The sequence below is a fragment of the Anabrus simplex genome, chromosome 4, assembly GCF_040414725.1.
Source record: "Anabrus simplex isolate iqAnaSimp1 chromosome 4, ASM4041472v1, whole genome shotgun sequence".
In the NCBI taxonomy this organism is placed as follows: Eukaryota; Metazoa; Arthropoda; class Insecta; order Orthoptera; family Tettigoniidae; genus Anabrus; species Anabrus simplex.
The window spans coordinates 299,097,925-299,118,074 of NC_090268.1; the positions used below are offsets into that span (position 1 = coordinate 299,097,925).

The 20,150-nt window shown below is 42.1% G+C and overlaps 1 protein-coding gene across 2 annotated transcripts in view; it reads right to left on the reverse strand.

Moving 5' to 3' along the window:
* The window catches only part of LOC136871908 (arylsulfatase B), a 347,013-nt gene that overhangs the window by 64,585 nt on the left and 262,278 nt on the right, over positions 1–20,150 (reverse strand). For both annotated transcript variants that reach the window (XM_067145620.2, XM_067145622.2), the window contains exon 4: positions 14,512–14,632. In XM_067145620.2, coding sequence (XP_067001721.2) covers positions 14,512–14,628 — 117 coding nt within the window. In that variant the 5' untranslated portion in view covers positions 14,629–14,632. The remainder of the gene's footprint in view (positions 1–14,511; positions 14,633–20,150) is intronic.

Here is a 20,150-nt window from a genome sequence, read left to right on the forward strand (position 1 = left end):
TTAGTATTCAACTTTTCCGACACCTGTGGGATTGCGGGTGCAAACTGTGTCGCAGATGTCGATTTGGCCCTGTTTCACGGCTGGATGCCAACCATGTGTGGAGGGATGTAATCACTGTTGCGTGCTTCTGTGGTGGTTGGTAGTTTAGTGTATTGTCTAAATATGAAGAGGAAAGTGTTGGGACAAACACAAACACCCAGTCCCCGAGCAAGAAGAATTAATTAGATGCGATTAAAATCCCCGACACGACCGGGAATCAAACCCGGGACCTCTACCCGAACTTTTCGATTATGCCATATAGGTCATGGTAGATTTCAATGCTTAGGAACTAATAGCAAACTCAAGTGTTCACAGTAACTCCATTTCCTCCTGCATTTAATCTGCTCTTTATGCTTCATGTTGTTGTAACAATATCGGACAGACAATGCGCCATTTTCCATTTGATTGAACATAAAATAGTTCAGAGATAGGGTCCAAATCATTATCAACACATTTATGTGTGAAATGAAATGGAAATGGCGTATGGCTTTTAGTGCCAGGAGTGTCCGAGGACAAGTTCGGCTCGCCAGATGCAGGTCTTTTGATTTGACGCCGGTAGGCGACCTACGCGTCGTGATGAGGATGAAATTATGATGAAGACGACACATACACCCAGCCCCCGTGTCAGCGAAATTAACCAATTATGGTTAAAATTCCCGAACCTGCTGGGAATCGAACCCGGGACCCCTGTGACCAAAGGCCAGCACGCTAACCATTTAGCCATGGAGCCGGAGACTTATATGTATGCTTTTGATCGATTCCGAATATCCTTTGTAGATCTCCTTTATCTTGGTCTTTTCCCAACTATCTGAGGTCGGCATTATGTTGGTTCAGACCACCCTTCCCCTACGCCAACCCTGTGTACACGTACGCACATTAATGGTGTCTCGACATAAACAATCAACACTGCCCCACTCCAGTACTAAAAAGGAGGGGAGAGAGTAAAGGGATAGTGTTGAAGGCCACGCCAGTACTGAAAAGGAGGGGAAGGGAATGAACAGGTAGTGCTGAATACACAGTGTGTGTATTCCGGCGTATACTGTAACATTGTAATAAGATGGCTCCTATCCTATCACAGGTGAATCGAGGCCGTATTATTGGCATGTGGGAGGCTCACATGGTCCTCCAAGCAATAGCACAAGCAATACCATGCAGTCTTAAGACAGTTTGGAGATGGCAAGAACGAGGTGAAGAAGGATTGGTAGACCCGATATAACGCAGCTACAAAATATTCCTTAGTATAAAATACTTTTCGGTTAAAAACCTCCTTTACCTCTTAATACTTTAATTAACAGAGTACGCTACTTTTTATTTTTTTTAATGTTAAAATGCTAATTGTTCGGGGCGTCGACCTATAGAGTTCTCTTGCCCCTTCTTGCACAATATATGAACCTGCATGTAATTGGAATTGCGGAAGTGTTGAGTGTTGAATGTGAGAAACGTTAAGGACGACACAAACACGCAGTCCCCAGGCCAGGGATATAATCATTTACAATTAAAACCCCCTGACCCGGCCGGGAATCGAACCCGGGGCGGCCGGACGCGTTGCCCCGTACACTGCGGGGCCGGACGAGTAGGTAACCTAATGCTGTACTTCAATACATCCGCCACTGTGCCCATTTGGATCACAACGAAGTCTTGTAGCGGGCTGTCTGCATGCAGTCCATGCAGCAATGCGTTAAGCGAGAAGGTGAGTCATTGTGCCTTCGACACTACCCCTTCACTCTCTCACCTTCTTTTCAGTACTGGAGTGGGGCAATGTTGATTGTTTATGTCGAGACACCATTAATGTGCACGTGTGTACAAGGGTGTATTCGCTATTGTGTGTTTCCGTGACGATTTATGGTATGATGGGTTATATGTAAATGAAGATGTGTGGTGAGATGAACACAAACACACAGCTTCCTGAGGTAGAAAAATCGCGGTGGTTAAAATTATCAGCCTAATTGGGATCGAACCCGGGGCCACTTGGACCCAAGAACAGGCATGGAGCCGGGCGTGTTACACGAGAAGCTTACCGTACAAAAAATTAGTCACCCAAATGCGCAAGCCTATACAGGTGGCGCAGCGATCTAGTACGCGTACTGCTTCTACGCGAGCATGGCAGTAGTGATCAGTGAGACATTGTTCCTTCCAGCGGACAGTGTACGTCAACATGTAAGGATGTGACAAAGTGGTAATACGGCGCAATCGTGCTTGGCCTGCCCATAGCCATACGACGCGTGAAGTTGCTGGATTTGTTGATGTTACGCAGCGGACTGTTCACGTGTCTACAAGCGGTGGTGTATTACACGTGGCCACGAAACACGACGTCAGAATTGTGGTCGGTAAATATCCTGACTGGGAGGAACGGGAGAAGCGCTTCACGGCTTGTGAATCAAAATTCCGACAGAAATTTCTGTAGTCAGTGAATGAAGGTCCATCCCAACCTGTTCGTTGCATGCAGTTCCCGTCACAACGTCCTCTCGCCATTGCTCACACAGGCACATAAAGCTGGGCTGCACATCATCGAACGTGCTCACTGGCTGAACGTAGTGTGGTCTGACGAATCACTTTCTTGCCTGTATTTCAATGAACTGAAGATCAAATGAAGCATGTTGTTGGAGTCATCAGTCCATAGACTGGTTTGATGCAGCTCTCCATGCCACCCTATCCTGTGCTAACCTTTTCATTTCTACGTAACTATTGCATCCTACATCTGCTCTAATCTGTTTGTCATATTCATACCTTGGTCTACCCCTACCGTTCTTGCCACCTACACTTCCTTCAAAAACCAACTGAACAAGTCCTCGGTGTCTTAAGATGTGTCCTATCATTCTATCTCTTCTTCTCGTTAAATTTAGCCAAATCGATCTCCTCTCACCAATTCGATTCAGTATCTCTTCATTCGTGATTCGATCTATCATCTCACCTTCAGCATTCTTCTGTAACACCACATTTCAAAAGCTTCTATTCTCTTTCTTTCTGAGCTAGTTATTGTCCATGTTTCACTTCCATACAATGCCACGCTCCACACGAAAGTCTTCAAAAACATCTTTCTAATTCCGATATCAATGTTTGAAGTGAGCAAATTTCTTTTCTTAAGAAAGCTCTTCCTTGCTTGTGCTAGTCTGCATTTTATGTCCTCCTTACTTCTGCCATCGTTGGTTATTTTACTACCCAAGTAACAATATTCATCTACTTCCTTTAAGACTTCGTTTCCTAATCTAATATTTCCTACATCACCTGCCTTCGTTCGACTGCACTCCATTACTTTTGTTTTGGACTTATTTATTTTCATCTTGTACTCCTTACCTAAGACTTCATCCATACCATTCAGCAACTTCTCGAGATCTTCTGCAGTCTCAGATAAAATAACAATATCATCGGCAAATCTCAAGGTTTTGATTTCACCCTGAATGTATGCAAAGTCAGGTACAAGCCGAAGGTAGATTTTTGATGATTTGGGGGTGTTTTTCGTATCATGAATTGGGCCCGCTTCCTGAGCTGACCACTAACATGAACCACGATGTTTATTTAAACATTCTGGATGATCAGGTGTTGCCTTTCAGTCAACATCTGCATGATGAGTATGCTATTAACAATTAGACAACAGCAAAGTTCATTAGGCTGGACGTATATGCGACTGGTTTTATGAACACTCCCCCACCCTATGATATATAGATTGGCCTGCAAAATCACCTGACTTGAACCCTATTGAAAATCTGTGGGACATGCTGGAACGCCGACATCAGCATCACCGCCAATTTGGCGGATTGCGCGATCAAATCCTCAGCGAGTGGCTTAACCTGTATGCAACGTACCTGCACTTTGTGGAATCACTTCCTGACTGAATCCAGGCGGTTATCAAGTCCAGAAGCGGAGTTACGCGGTATTAAATGATGCTTGTAATAATTTTTCCAGGGGTTACTAATTTTTTTTTTCCGGTTAGCTTAATATTCACAAACGAACCTAGTCCGGAAGGGTCATGGCATACCAAGCGACCGCTTCTCAGTCCAAAGGCCTGCATACGACGAGGTGTCGTGTGGCCAGCACGACGAATCCTCTCTGTCATTATTCTTGGCTTTCTAGACCGGGGCCGCCATCTCAAAGTCAGATAGCTCCTCAATTGTAATCTCTTAGGCTGAGTGGACCTCATACCAGCCCTCAGATCCAGGTAAAATTCCCTGACCTAGCCGGGAATCGAACCCGAGGGCTTCCGGATAAAAGGCAGGCACGCTACTCCTAAAGAGTGGGGCCGGCTCCTAGTTCATAGAGATTTAAAATTAAAGGACCACAAGATATTTATCAAGTTATGTACCTTTTAGGTTGAGTACACTCGAAAACAACACAAAAAGTCGCTGTGAGCAAATTTTCTACTGTCGATCCTGTATAAGCTACGCCTGTTTTAGTTATTAGCTAGAATGAGGAGATGGTTCGTATTTAGGATTGTAGTACTTCGCCAGCGTGTGGAACAAGGTTGCCATCGAAGACGTGCAACGCCTGGAGTGTTTGAACGTGTCCGACAGTCAATAAAGTGGCGTGTTCAGGCGCATGAAGGATATTTTGAACACTTCTGGTATTAGAATGAAGTATACCTGCTGGTACGCTGTGACAGCTACTCGACGGGGATATGTGCTATGTGAGGCTATCACTAACAATCCCGTACAAAGTTTGAAAGTCTGTAACTTGTAAACGATCGACCATAACACATATGTCCACTCCTAGATTAATTCCCATGTGTTTTGGAATATCCTGTATTTATTTTACATTTATATTGTTGTACTTTCAAGGTTAACACTTGCGTTTTGTTCCTGCGGTCGGTAGATGCAGAGTGGGTCTCGGCCCGTAAGTGGCCGCGGATGGGCTGGTCCGTGCTCCAACAGCTCTGCACTCTGACTGGCCAACCGAGCAGAGGAGGGGTGGCCACGGCTCTACCGTGGCTCTACGCCTCTGCAGTCGGGAGACGGGGCAGGGCTGGACCTCACGGCTGGTCCCAACCGTCGGCTGTCCTGAGAATGGTTTTCCGTGGTTTTCCATTCTCCTGCACTAAGGCGAATGCCGGGACAGTTCCTAGTATAGCCCTCGGCCGACAACACTCTCACTTTCTCCGAGCATCTCCTTCACCGTAACAAATCTCCCGGCCTGAGAGACGGCGTCACCGTCTAAGAGGCCCGCCTCCCCCTTCAGGGGAGGAATGAAAACATTTTAGCAGTAATTTTGTCCTGAGCATATAGTTTCAATACGTTCATTCATCTTGACGTTTATTGGTTCGGACAACAAAGAACCCCCAATTGAAATGAAATGTCGTATGGCTTTTAGTGCCGGGATATCCCAGGGAGGGTTCGGCTCGCCAGGTGCAGGTCTTTCTATTTGACTCCCGTAGGCGACCTGCGCGTCGTGATGAGGATGAAATGATGATGAAGACAACACATACATTCAGCCCCCGTGCCATTGGAATTAACCAATTAAGGTTAAAATCCCCGACCCGGCCTGGAATCGAACCCGGGACCCTCTGAACCGAAGGCCAGTACGCTGACCGTTCAGCCAACGAGTCGGACAACCAGATTAACGAACTTTTCCTGTTGTTAAGCTGCGTTTACACTAACCGCAATTTCCTCGCGAAATAATTTCGCGAGGAAATTGCGCCTAGTGTAGACGCTCCCTCACACCTGAGTAATTGCGGAGTGAGGGCCCTCGCTGCGAGCCGGAGGTCAGTCGGTTTTCGTCCGCGTATCAAAGGGTTTCGCTCATCGAATTTCTCTCAGTGTAAACGTGGTCCCCGTAGTTGCGCGAGGGATGAATCAAGAACAGTGCTTGCAGCTCATCGAGCTCTACAAAAATAAAGATTTTATGTGGAATCCGAAGAACAAAAACTATTTCAATCGCAATAAAAGAGAAGATGCGTGGAAGGAAATTAGTTCTCAACTAAAATTTCCTATCTCTACAGTGAAAGCGAAGATGACAGCGCTACTGGGATCATATCAAAGCCAAAGATCGAGAGAAAATAAGAGCAGAGTCACTGGATCATGTAAGCTATTATTATTGGTAACGCTGTCACTCAGGCCAGGATATTTGTATCGAAGAAGATGCTCGGAGAAGGTGAGAGGGTTGGTGACCGTGGCCTATACTAGGAACTGTCCCAGCATTCGCCTTAATGCAGGAGAATGGAAAACCACGGAAAACCATTCTCAGGAGAGCTGACGGTGGGGACCAGTCCCTCTCCGTGTCCCGAATATATAGGTGTAGAGCCACGGTAGAGCCTCTGCTCGGTTGGCCGGTGGGTGTGCAGAGCTGTCGGACTACGGACCAGCCGGGGCCACCGAGACCCACTCTGCGCCCGCCGACATTTTTTTAAATGGTGACGGGACGAACGGGGTTGGAGGCAAGCAGGTGTTGTTTCGAATTGAGGAGAGATCGGTGCAACTGTACACGGGGATATGGAACTGTTACGAAGGGAAATGAAGCATTTCTTTGCACACGTGACATTTTAAGTGTTTCTTTAATGATTCTGGCGATGAACCCCCGTATAATATCATGCCCATCCCTTTATAATGTTTTAACTGAAGATTATTTGAAAACGGATACTTTCACTGCGGTTATGCGTATCCCCTTAAACGGGCTGAGTGGCTCAGACAGTCGAGGCGCTGGCCTTCTGACTCCCAACTTCGCAGGTTCATTTTGGCTCAGCCCGGTGGTATTTGAAGGTGCTCAAATATGTCAGCTTGTATCGATGCATTTACTGGCACGCAAAAATACTCCTGCATGACTAAATTCCGGCACTTCGGCGTCTCTGAAAACAGTAAACGTGGTTAATGGAGCGTAAAACCAATATTATTTCTTGAATGGTCACTCGTCTCTCCTTAGAATTGTCCTTAACGCATTAGCGGGGTTTGGTGGCAGAAATTAATTTGGACTCAACAAATTATAGGTCATCATTCTGTAAAATTAATTCCTCTATCTGGTGAAAAAAAAGGCTGTTTTGCTGCTGCATTCCAAAAGCCTTTCTTCCCCAGTTCGGACAGCTCAGTGAATTTTGGAAATTTTCAATTCTCTCTGGAATTTCTCGGTATCAAGTTAATCGTATAAGCTTCTAGGGTACCTATAAATGCTTCATGAATTCTTGCCTATATCCATGTTTACACCTACCCTTATACATCGTTACACATCGACCTCCGTTTCTTATTGTTAGTGTGACTAAATATGCAACATCACGAGTCGCAGAGCTGCACACATACAAGAGTTGAAGTTAATTAGTAAAATTAAATAAATGTCGAAACCTGGATCTCGTTGTATATCGACACTTGAATATCGTCGCAATCCATCGTACTTGAACCGCCGTCAGCGTTAGAGGTGGCGTCACCATGGTGACCTGCCGTTAGCGATGATTCCCGTTACCGACGAATCATCAAGCGACCATCAGTGTCCCATTAGCGACGAACTATAAACCCTCATAGTCCTGAGTTTCCCGTTAGCGACGGAATGTTGACTAATTGTGAGAGCTCCCTGGAGAAAGCCCATGCTCGAGAATGGAGTACAAGTAATTGAGTTGCTAACGAAAAAGAGGCACTCAGTTCTGGTTAGCGCTCCTTCATTAAAGTTTCAGATCGTATGTTAGTAAAGCAAAGTCATCTCCGTACAGGGCATGAAGGCCCTTGGAGGAGTGGAAGGTAAAGGTTTCCACTATCCGTAACCTCGACACTTGATGGGGTAGAGTCGTCAGCTCTACGCCCGGCCGCCTTTGCCCCCAGGAATTAACCTGGTACTCAATTTTGGTGTAGGCTGAGTGAACCTCATGACCAGGTGCACCTCCGGGAGTGGATATCGCGTTTTTTAAATTTTATGACTTCCTGACGGTGAATCGAACCCACGTCCTTCCGGGCGAGCCGAGAACGCCTTTACCTCCTCGGCTAGGCAGCCCCTGTATGTTGTTACTAAGGTCGCTAATAGCTCCGTCGCCATCGTCCGTTGTAGTAGGTGCTTACTCGGTTCTTTCATTTTCTGTCGCTCCCAAAACGTTCTGGAACGTTCCACGGATTACCTCGGGCTTCTTAGATTCAGAATTTGATGCTACTTTATCTTTTAACATTTTTATCTCCAGGCGTCACCCCTTATTTGGGAGATATCAGAAATTTTCCCTCAAATGGAAAAGAGTTCGTCAATATCTTATAACTTCTCTCACTTTTTTAATAGTAAATTATGCAACAAGACACTGGTATGGAAGTTATAAAACTCGTGTCTTAATTATTACCATTATAGGCGAGCTGCATATGACTGTTTATGCTCGACGATAATTATAACTATTTTGTTTAAATATTCATAAATTTCTGTCAAGTTCAATCAATCAATCAATCAATCAATCACTGCTGATCTGCATTTAGGGCAGTCGCCCAGGTGGCAGATTACCTTTCTGTTGTTTCATCATCATCATCATCATCATTATCTGTTTACCCTCCAGGTTCGGTTTTTCCCTCGGACTGAGCGAGGGATCCCACCTCTACAGCCTCAAGGGCAGTGTCCTGGAGCTTCAGACTCTTGGTCGGGGGATACAACTGGGGAGAATGACCAGTATCTCGCCCAGGCGGCCTCACCTGCTATGCTGAACAGGGGCCTTGTGAAGGGATGGGAAGATTGGAAGGGATAGAGGCAAGGAAGAGGGAAGGAAGCGTGGCCTTAAGTTAGGTACCATCCCGGCATTCGCCTGGAGGAGAAGTGGGAAACCACGGAAAACCACTTCCAGGATGGCTGAGGTGGGAATCGAACCCACCTCTACTCAGTTGACCTCCCGAGGCTGAGTGGACCCCGTTCCAGCCCTCGTACTACTTTTCAAATTTCGTGGCAGAGCCGGGAATCGAACCCGAGCCTCCGGGGGTGGCAGCTAATCACGCTAACCACTACACCACAGAGGCGGACCTTTCTGTTGTTTTCCTAGCCTTTTCTTAAATGAGCGCAAAGAAACTGGAAAATTATTGAACATTTCCCTTGGTAAGAAGATGTCGCTTGATAGTTGAGTTTACTCAACAGAGCGTAGAGCACATCCCCTGGGTTATTGATTTTCCGTGAGTGGATCAGAGACCTTGACAATGTCCTACGTTTTCAAAGCTTTGAAACAAAAACATTGATAGGTTATCAGAACCTAGCTTTATTTCAAATACACATTGTTTATTGTACAGTTGGTGAAGTGAATTTGTGGGAATATGCCGTGTGATTGTGGAATATTTGGTGTCCGACATGTTTGATTTTTGGAAACAAGTGGAAGCAGGTGCGATGCTATTCTTACCTAATTGATAAAAACAGTTGTAACATAATGAAAATCTGAACTCTGATTGTTGTAGAACCTGTATCATAATGAAACTTGAACTATAATGAGCCTTATTAAGATTCAGTTTAGTAGGGTATAATATTTATATTTCGGCATCGTAGAGCATAAAAAAATCATTATCAATTCAGTTAGTTTCTAGATTTTATCAGTTAGAATGATCTAAACTTTTTAAAACGAACCCACTCGCAAATTCATCGCCGGATTTCACTTCGAACGAATACTAGTTTCACGCTACCGCCTACATGGCTAAATTATTAGCGTGCTAGCCTTTGATCCAGGGTTCCCGGGTTCGAGTCCCGGCCGGATCGGGGATTTTCATCTTCATTGGTTAATTCCGATGGCTCGAGGACTGGGTGTGTTTGCCGTTTTCATTACTGGAATTCATCATAGGTAGGGCCCCATCCTCATAGACGCGCAGATCGCATGTACGGAGTCAACTGGAAAGACCTGCTCCAGGCCTCTTCGGAGGCCACACGCCATTAAATATTAATTTTACACGTGACTTTACATCCATTTTTGAAGCCCATCTTCATTTGCATGATGACCTCAACTTCAAAATGACCATTTATTCAATGGCATACGACTCGTTTGAATCTCTTATACTTCCTGAGTTATAAATAAATTTTGATACACACACGATTTTATTGCATCACTGACACACCATCCGTACCGATTTATAAGACGTTTCACACCAACATAAAATTCAGCGATAAATGCATGTCACCAATGGAGTTTACTCTATTAATAAACAGACAAAGTGAATCCATCACATCTTTCAACTTTAAGGACCTAAATAAGTCCAGCATAGTACATTTCTACACTTTGCTTTACATCGCACCGATACAGATAGGTCTTATGGCGACGATGGGGTAGGATATGCCTAGGAGTGGAAAGGAAGTGGCCGTGTCCTTAATTAAGGTAGAGCCCCAGAATTTGCCTGGTGTGAAAATGGGAAACCACGGAAAACCGTCTTTAGGGCTGGCGACAGTGTTGTTCGAAAGCACTATCTCCCGGATGCAAGTTCACAATGCGCGCCTCTAACCGCACGGCCAACTCGCCCGGGGCATAGTACGTACACAATATATATTTCTCATGGATTAATATGTCCTACTCGTTGGCTGAACGGTCAGCGTACTGGCCTTCGGTTCAGAGGGTCCCGGGTTCGATTCCCGGCCGAGTCGGGGATTTTAACCTTCATTGCTTAATTCCAGTGGCTCGGGGGCTGGGGGTGTGTACTGTCGCCAACATCCCTGCAACTCACACACCACACACAACACTATCCTCCACCACAATAACACTCAGTTACCTACACGTGGCAGAAGCCGCCCACCCTCATCGGAGGGTCTGCCTTACAAGGGCTGCACGCGGCTAGAAATAGCCACACGAAATTATTATTATTATTATTATTATTATTATTATTATTATTATTATTATTATTATTATTATGGATTAATATAACATATATAGTATATTACTTTTTTCAATACTGTGTTTTGTTCATATGCACCTGCGTTCGTTGTATCTTATGCACTTGGAAAAAAATATTTAATTAGAAATCTAATGGGATCACAGCCACAAGATTTGACGTAGAATACGTACCGTGCGATATGTATTGTAGAAATAAAATATTTAGTCAGTATGGGTCTGAAATTTCATTTGGTAGGTAAGGGTTATTCTGCCCGAAGGCAGGTCCGAACCTCCGCAGTGGTATTCCTGAGCCGGAGTTTACGTGCGGTAGGGTGGCCATTTCCTTTCCGCTCCTCCATTCCCTTACCCCACGACCAACAGCGCGTGGCAACGCATTCAACTCCTGACCACGCCCAATGTTGCTTAACTTTGGAGATCTCACGGGATCCGGTGTTTCAACACGGCTACGGCCGTTGGCAAAATTTCATTGTAAACATATTATTTCAATGAATGAATGAATCAATCAATCAATCAATCAATCAATGGTCTGCATTTAGAACTTCCGCCAGGTGGCAGATTCAGTATTAATTTACCTAGTCTTTTCTTAAATTAGGGACCGATGACCTAGCTGTTAGGCCCCTTTAAACAACAAACATCATCAACATATTTTCTTAAATTATTTCAAAATACTTTTTATGGAACATTTCTGTTGATAAATTATTCTATTCCCTAATCCCTCTTCGTACAAACTTAATATTTGCCCCAATTTGTCCTCTTGGTTTTCAACTTCATCTTCATATTTTGATCTTTCCTACTTTCAAGAGCTCCGCTCAAGCTCATTCGTCTACAAATATCATTCCACACCATCTCCCCACTGACAACTCGGAACATACCGCTTAGTCGAGCAGCTCATCTCCTTACTCCTAAGTCTTCCCATCCCAATGTTTGCAACATTCTCACAACGCTGCTGCTTTTATTTGAATCTTTTCCAGTTCTCGTATCAAGTAGTCCTGGTGTGGGTCCCATATACTGAAATCGTCTAACCAGAGATTGAGTTGAGCTTTTAAAATTAAGTAAGATCATAATATAAATATAAAGCTCGAATTCTGGAGGGAAAATTGAGGAAAGGCTAGGAAAACCACTGATAAGTTATCTGCCACCTGGCCGACAGCCCTAAATGGAGTTCATTGATTGATTGATTGATTGATTGATTGATTGGCTGGTTGATTGATTGATTGAACGGATGGCATTTTGAACATTTCATGTAAGAAAGAGTTTTCCCGTCATATTAGCTCCCAGCATCACTCTAACCCTTTCTTTACTTCTTAACTGTTTCTCACACACAAGCAACGAATGCCGTATTGCACAGTTAATGTTGCACAAAATTCGAGTTACATAGTATTTTTTGCTTCAAGGAAGGAAATCTTTGTTTGGAGAAATCGAGAAATTCATGTGACCGAATTTCGAGTAATAGACATTACGTGAAGAATAGGACAAACTGTCGGGAAATTTAAATTACTTCGAGATACTGAAAATTCGAGTAATGTAGGTTCAAGATATCGAGCTTCGACTGTATTCTCTTCTTCTACGTGCGAGGAATATGCCCTGAAAATTTGCCTACCTTATTGCTACATCTTGTAGATATATATATTCTACGTCGAAAATTTTAATCGCCTCCATAGTGGTGATATTGTGCTTCTGAGCTCTGATTTAGAAACTTCCCTCCGTCACCTCGGCCCCGTTGCGGAGTGTTAAGAATTTCCGATTTTTTAGGGTATCTTGGATAGTCACCAAGTTTCTAAAATTCCTGGTGGTGCCACAATTTCTTACCTACTTTCATGTTAATAGCCAACACTATACATCGCTACCCTTTGACTCCCATTTTTTAAGTACAAATGAATATGATACACAGAGTGTAATGAAAACACGGTCCAAAATTCAGGAACTGATTCCTCATATGTACGAAAGAAACAGTGTATAACAATATCAGCCCGGAAATGCTTAATTTCTGAGTTAACAGTTTGTATAGCATAAACATAGTGTCTTCTATACGTTCCTTGCCTGGGTCAGAGTCTACCTTGGCTGAACTGAATAGCGCTATATAAGCCCCCTGGGAGTGAATTCTGAAGTCTTGTCAGACAACAAGAACTCCGTGAAGAATATTGGAGCTTGTTCAGAAATTGAAAAGGCGACGAACCGGGGCCTGTATACAAACAGAGGGTAGACATTTTGAATATTGGATTTAAAGAATGATAAAGTGCATCTATTCTATAAAATAACCATTTTTGAATATACAGTCCAGCTCCTTGGCTGAAAGATAAGCGTACTGTCCTTCGGTTCAGGGGGTGCAGGGATCGATTCCCGGTTGGACCTAGGATTTTAACTACGTAAAGTTAATTCATCCGTTTCAAGGACTGGCTGGTTTTGAGATTATCTCAATACACGTCTACATACAAACATCTCACAACAACCACTACAGAAATGTGAAATAGTAAATACAGCCCTTCACATAGGGCTGGCGTCAGGAAGGGCATCCTACCGTAAAACTGACCTTAATAATTATCAGTGCAATCCCAAGATGATTGAGAAAAGACTAGGAAAGAAAAATATTTGAATTCACTATGATCATACGTGAAAGTAAGGTAATTCTGAGACTAGGCAGTTCTGCACCCAGGTTGATAATATAACCTATCTGCATTCTCTACGTATAAATAACCCGCTCTTGAAATTTTTACCGGTATCTTTGTTACATCCTGTATATATTTGTTGAAATTATTCTTAAATAACAGTTATATATTCAAAATGACATCGGAATGTAATATTTAGACATTAAAATCGATTATTCAGAAACTACGTAGGTCGAGTCATGGCAACTATTTTTTTTTTTCTCGCGAGCAGGAGACAGCACGGAAAATCTAAGATATGCATTTGGAAACGTACGGTATGTACTTGCGTATAATGCCACCAGATGGTGTATGTAAACAACAGTGTGGGTCTAAGCATGCCCCAAAGTTCAGTGTGTGAGTGCGTCACAAAATGGAAGTCAACAAGCAGGAGCAACGATCGTATATTAAAATAGCAGTTCTCCGCGGCAGAAACGCACGCCAATGCCATGCAGTGCCGCGGGAAGCATTAGGTGTGCATGCCATGCTCTATAGAACAGTGGCGAGGTGGATGCTAACAAAGAGGACATCGTAACAGCATTTCTGAGAGAGCTGTCACACGTTAGCGATACACATGCAGCGAATGGTATTCAGCGCCTGCCCTACCGCTGGCAACGCACAGTGGAAACCTTGGGTGATTATTTCGAAGATCTTTAACCAGTGGAGACATGTCCTTTGTACGTAGTCTTGTGTATTTGCTGTCCATACCCTTTACCAATGGCCTGTGTTCTGTCACTTTCCTACGATAATCTCCTGAATTCAGAATTTGTCTTCAGGCACTATGCATAAGTGCATGCCCTATATTTCCAAATGCATATCTCAGATTTTACGTGTTTTCTCCTGTTGGCGAGATAAAAAGAATAGTTGCCATGACTTACGACTCGACCCCCGTAGTTTCATGAAACTGACAGAGAGTTGGTGGTGGTGATTATTTTTTAAGAGGAAGTACACCTTGACAGAGAGGAGATATTAAAGAAGGGAATTTAAATAAATTACGCAACAAATTGAAATATACTTTGGTTCCTACTATGAAAAAAAGAGTTGTAACTTTTAATGTTTACGAATGCAGAAACAAAAATGAATCAATAGACATGAACTTACCAGATCATCAGCCATAATGAATATGATATGTGGTCGGCTGTTGGTCGACGAACAATGTGAAGAATGCAGGCAAAGCATCATCACTGCCGTTACGATAATATAACAGCGCTCATCCATGTCTCTGAAACACACAATACAGAATTTTCAGGTGATTTATGTACCTTAAACATTTGAGAAAAGTAGAGAGTATTAAACAATGGTATCCTCACATAATCTAAAGCCCGAATTCTAACTTACTAATACACGTAGTTCGTAAAAGATGAGTAGATAATGTTTCTTCAATATTGATGTTTGTTACTTAACGTCATTGGTGTACAGTCACAACAGTACAAAAGGGAGAACATTCATTGCTGTATGTTGTGGCTTCTTTAGTATATACTGAAGGGACATTGAATAAATGACTAATAATAATAATAATAATAATAATAATAATAATAATAATAATAATAATAATTTCGTGTGGCTATTTCTAGCCGAGTGCAGCCCTTGTAAGGCAGACCCTCCGATGAGGGTAGGCGGCATCTGCCATTTGTAGGTAACTGCGTGTTATTGTGGTGGAGGATAGTGTTTTGTGTGGTGTGTGAGTTGCAGGGATGTTGGGGACAGCACAAACACCCAGCCCCCGGGCCAATGGAATTAACCAATTAAGGTTAAAATCCCCGACCCGGCCGGGAATCGAACCCGGGACGCTCTGAACCGAAGGCCAGTACGCTGACCATTCAGCCAACGAGTCGGACATAATAATAATAATAATAATAATAATAATAATAATAATAATAATAATAATAATAATAATAATAATAATAATAGTTACCGTGTTTTGGTAGGTTGTAGAGGTGTAAGAAGGTGCGGAAGTGAATCGGTGGACAGAGAAAAGATCGAAGCATACTTTAAAACACTAAAATTGAAAATATTATTTCTTTCCTTTTTTTCTGAATTTAAAATTTGGTAAACAACAACAGTAAATCAGAAGCTCGTCCACTCAAATAAGAAGAAAGATCTAAGTTCAGGTACACAATAATTAGTTGAAAAAGCTTGTAGCTCCAAATTTACAGTATTCAAAAGAGCACCATTGCTCCCTTCAATCAATACTGCAGGAGAATGCGCTCCCAAACTTATTACAATCTAGCCTCTCCAAGGCACAACAAATTTTACTTTAGGTCATTACAAAATAGTTTACTGTCTTACCCGCTCGTTAGTCTGATTTAGACTTGACTATGAATAGTTAAAATTTAACAGAGGCAATAAGTGCCCATTCTACATGGCTTAGTGATCAAACAGAAAAGGTTCAAGATGTCGGCCGTAAACAAAATGCTAGGGGGCAAACACTTGCACTACTTTGGAAATACACTTTGAAACATTCAAAATCCTATCTGGGCTGATGGCCCTAAGTTCAGAGGCTATGCCTATACTACAGAGGGTGACTAGATGGAGAAAAATATTAAGTTCCAAAAGAAAAGATCGATTGTTAAAGTTTTACAAAATCATAGTCACCCCAATACAAAGTTGGATGGGAATTAAAAGGGGGTGAACACTTCATATTCCGTAAGTATCATATTGCCTCGGAGGGACTTGGATAAAGACCTACGACTTGCTTGAAAATTTAAATTCAGAAGATGAAATTAAACTTTATAAATTTACATTAAAAATGTATTTTGAAACCTTCCCCTCAAGTCAGCTATCTGAAGCTCCCACATACTTAAAAAGTGTCTGCCATTACCTTGAACTGGTGGGCCTTCCGATGACGGGCAAGGCTTTGACCCTGCCTCCACTACGTACGCACTCTCAACCTCTTGACTGGAGCGATGGAAAAGACAACATGGCCCAAAAGGTCCCAGCTTTTATAGTGGAGGGGAAGGCTCCAGAACTCTCTAGGCTGAAGCCCTGTACACACCCTCAGCTCTGATTGACTAATTCAATGAATATAGAAAATTTCTGATTGGTTGATAATTTAACGAAGAAGGAAGTGATAGCAGTGCTAGTAGCCTTAGAACATGAAAACAATCTACAAATATTGCTGTTATGTAAAACTAGAAACTACAAATTTCTTTGAAAATTAATTTTCCATCCTCCCGCCAGAGGGGGCACAGAAATCGACAGTAGAGACATCTGGAGATGAAGTTCGAAACTTCTTTTGATACACAGTTCAGGGTTCACATTGCAGATGGCCTTCTAAAAGGCGCTCAGTTTAAATGTACGGAGTAGCTGTACCTCCGGTACAATAATAATAATAATAATAATAATAATAATAATAATAATAATAATAAATTCAAATATGACCGATTATTTTTTCACAAAAGCCAGGTTGAGTAGCTCAGGCAGTAGAGCACTGGTATTTTGAGCCCAACTTGAGGGGTTCGATCTTGGCTCAGTCCGGTGGTATTTGAAGTGCTCAAATACGTCAGCCTCGTGTCCGTAGATTTACTACCACCTTAAAAAAATCCTGCGGTATGAATTTCCGGCATTTCAGCGTCTCCGACAACGGTAAAAGAAATACTTAGTGGGACGCAAAGTGAATAACAAATCAATAACATTATTATCTTCCATAAAACCACCAGGCGCAGCGATTGTATGAGCTTGAAAGACGAGCACTGTCCTTTCCGCCATTCAAGTCCTGTGTGCCACGCAGCAGGGAAAACTCATTAATGTGTGGCGTAAAAAACTATTATTATTATTATTATTATTATTATTATTATTATTATTATTATTATTATTATTATTATTATTATTAACCTAGTGTAGTCACATTCTTATAATAAATTGCGAATACTCCGAAACAAAACTTTTACATTCTTAAATTTAAGTCATCTGATGAGATAGTAGATTTCGCAATCGCGATAAATGCGAAATGTGGTCAAATGCTATAAAAGTAATTGTATTTGACGTTTAATAGACAGTCAAATATATCACAGAGGCATTTTTTTCTGTTTTTACAAGTTGCTTTACGTCGCATCGACACAGATAGGTCTTATGGCGACGATGGGATAGATAGAAAAGGCATAGGAGTGGAAAGGAAGTGGCCGTAGACTTAAGGTTACAGCCCGAGCATTTGCCTGATCTAAAAATGGGAAACCACAGAAAACCATCTTCAAGGCTGCCGACAGTGGGGTTTGAACCCTTCGGGATATTTCGCCAATATAATGTATTGGAAATAATAATAATAATAATAATAATAATAATAATAATAATAATAATAATAATAATAATAATAATAATAATAATAATAATAATAATAATAGTTTACGTGTTTGTTAATGTTCATAATTGTACATCGGCTTCCGTTATTTTTGGACTCTAACAGAATAATCTAGAAAATCCAACAGTTAATACGCTGATATTTAGACATCCAGTTCTTCATTCCAAAATATTACTTCCATCGTAAAATGAAGAAAACAAAACAAGAACGCGACAAAATTCTGAATGTAAATTCTAGAATGTTTTTAGAATTTTTAATATGCTAATTTCTTAGTTTCAAAATGCTGAAGTCTATTATCTTCAATCATCAGGTTCAATGAACGATGAGGTCAACGCATGCCCTTCAACTGTCCTCCGGAACATTTTATGAAGCACATAGTCATGAGGAATAATGCAAACACGCCCAATATTTTAGGACTTAGTGCACTTTTTATGACCCAGGCTTCTATAAATTACTGCAGCGATGACGGGCTGAAAGTGCAGTGCGCGGTGCAAGGCGGCTGTTGACCCGCTTATAGTCTGGACACTAATTTTACAGCTTGTACGTGGATAATAAGTATAATATATAGCTCAGTAGCGTTGTAAATCTTTGGTAAAACAAAGAGCATCTCCGATCGAGAAGCATGTTCGGTAGACACTAGGGGACATTGACGTTGAGAGGAACAGAACTGCTGACAACGCAATAGTCTCCTTTGTAGACGCACTCCACCAACACCGAGTACAGTAGTTTTCGGCTTAACAGCGGCTAGCTTTGGCTAGTCTTGCGGCTCTACATTCGGGAGGCGGAGGGGTTGGTTCTCCTGAGAATAGTTTTCCGTGGTTTTCCATTCTCCTGCACTAAGGCGAATGCCGGGACAGTTCCTTTATAGGCCACGGCCGCACCCACCTCACCTTCTCTGTAAAGCACTACAGCAACACAAATATATATCCTTGGTCTGATAGACGGTGTAACCGCAACCAGTGGCGGTGGCCTCTCACCCTGTCCTAACGCATATTCACGCATTCATGGATACCGGTAATTCAAAATTGTTTCCTTTTCTCGACCTGATTTCGTCAATCGATCGATAGCATTCGACTTATATCGAAGCTCCGTTACACTGACACAAATACAGTAGAGACAATACGCGACACTGAGCGAGATATCGAGGGACAGCTATTGGAGCTCACTCTAGCGGATAGACCTGAACAGGACTGATTCTCTCATAAGAGCACGTGTATTTTTGTGTGAAGTTTTTGCTGTTATTTATGCGTTTTCAGTGAGTTGACATAATTAAATAGTAGCGTGCGTCATTCCTTGATATCTACTCTCAACATGAGGGGAAAGGTATGTGCTGTGTTTGGCTGCAGTAATTACGAAGTAGAGAAAAATGCGCGGTCGTTCTTCAGGTTCCCTCGTGACAAGATCATGTAAGTAATATTGTGTTTGCATATATATTCTTCCACTGACAAAGAGATTTTTATAGTACTTCATAATCTTCTGACCTGCTCGACCCATATTTTAACTGGCATAAAATGTACTACGCATATTTTATTGTACAGTGCAGCAGTTAACCTTCAATACCGATGTGTTGTTGTAGGTGTGATCTGTGGGGTTTGAAATGTCACAGAAGTGATTTGGATAAGGTGTACAAGAAAGAATGGACGTTACGCTTATATAAGAATTATAAGATCTGTTCAGATCATTTCCAGGCCAGCGACTTTAAAAATCCTCGACTATACAGCCAATGGTATATTACTTTTATAAATATTCCTCAAAGCATCACTATCGACAACATTTTCATACTTTTCTTTCTTTTATCCCTCTTCTCAGATTAAAGCCGAAATTTTATAGATTTTCTTTCTGTTAGTAGGCTTCATGTTAAGAGGAAAATTGTCCAGCTTTTAAATGTTAATTCATTGCATCATGTGTGTAAGGAATGTGCCGATATTTTTATTGACAAGTGTCTTAGTGTGATCACACAATGATTTTTAAATGAGAAAAAAGACAAATCCAACCGTAAAAGTTCAGACAGGAATGCTAAAGCTAAAAAAGTAATGCATAAATGAAAGATCAAGCCATTTCACAGCAGCCCATTTCATATCTTGTTTATATGTCTAATTTCAGTCTTTGAATAATAACCTTTTAAATAATTCTTCATTCATTTATCCAGAATTGCTTTAGCAACTTCGAAGTTAATATCTCAATACCACTTTCTTTCTGGACGTAATTTATTTATCCATTTCCGTATATACATTTCCATTGATATTTGAATTTAGCGCGATTTGTTCAGGTCAAGTCACTAGGAGCGCCACCGTCGAATTGTCTCCCATTTTATCAAGGCGAAATCCGTAAGTGTCGCGTATTGTCACTACTGTATTTGACTGACAGCTGTTCGTTTCGGCTGACAATGCCAGGGAACACACTGGATATTTTGCTACCAGCCTTAAGACTATACGCATGCGCA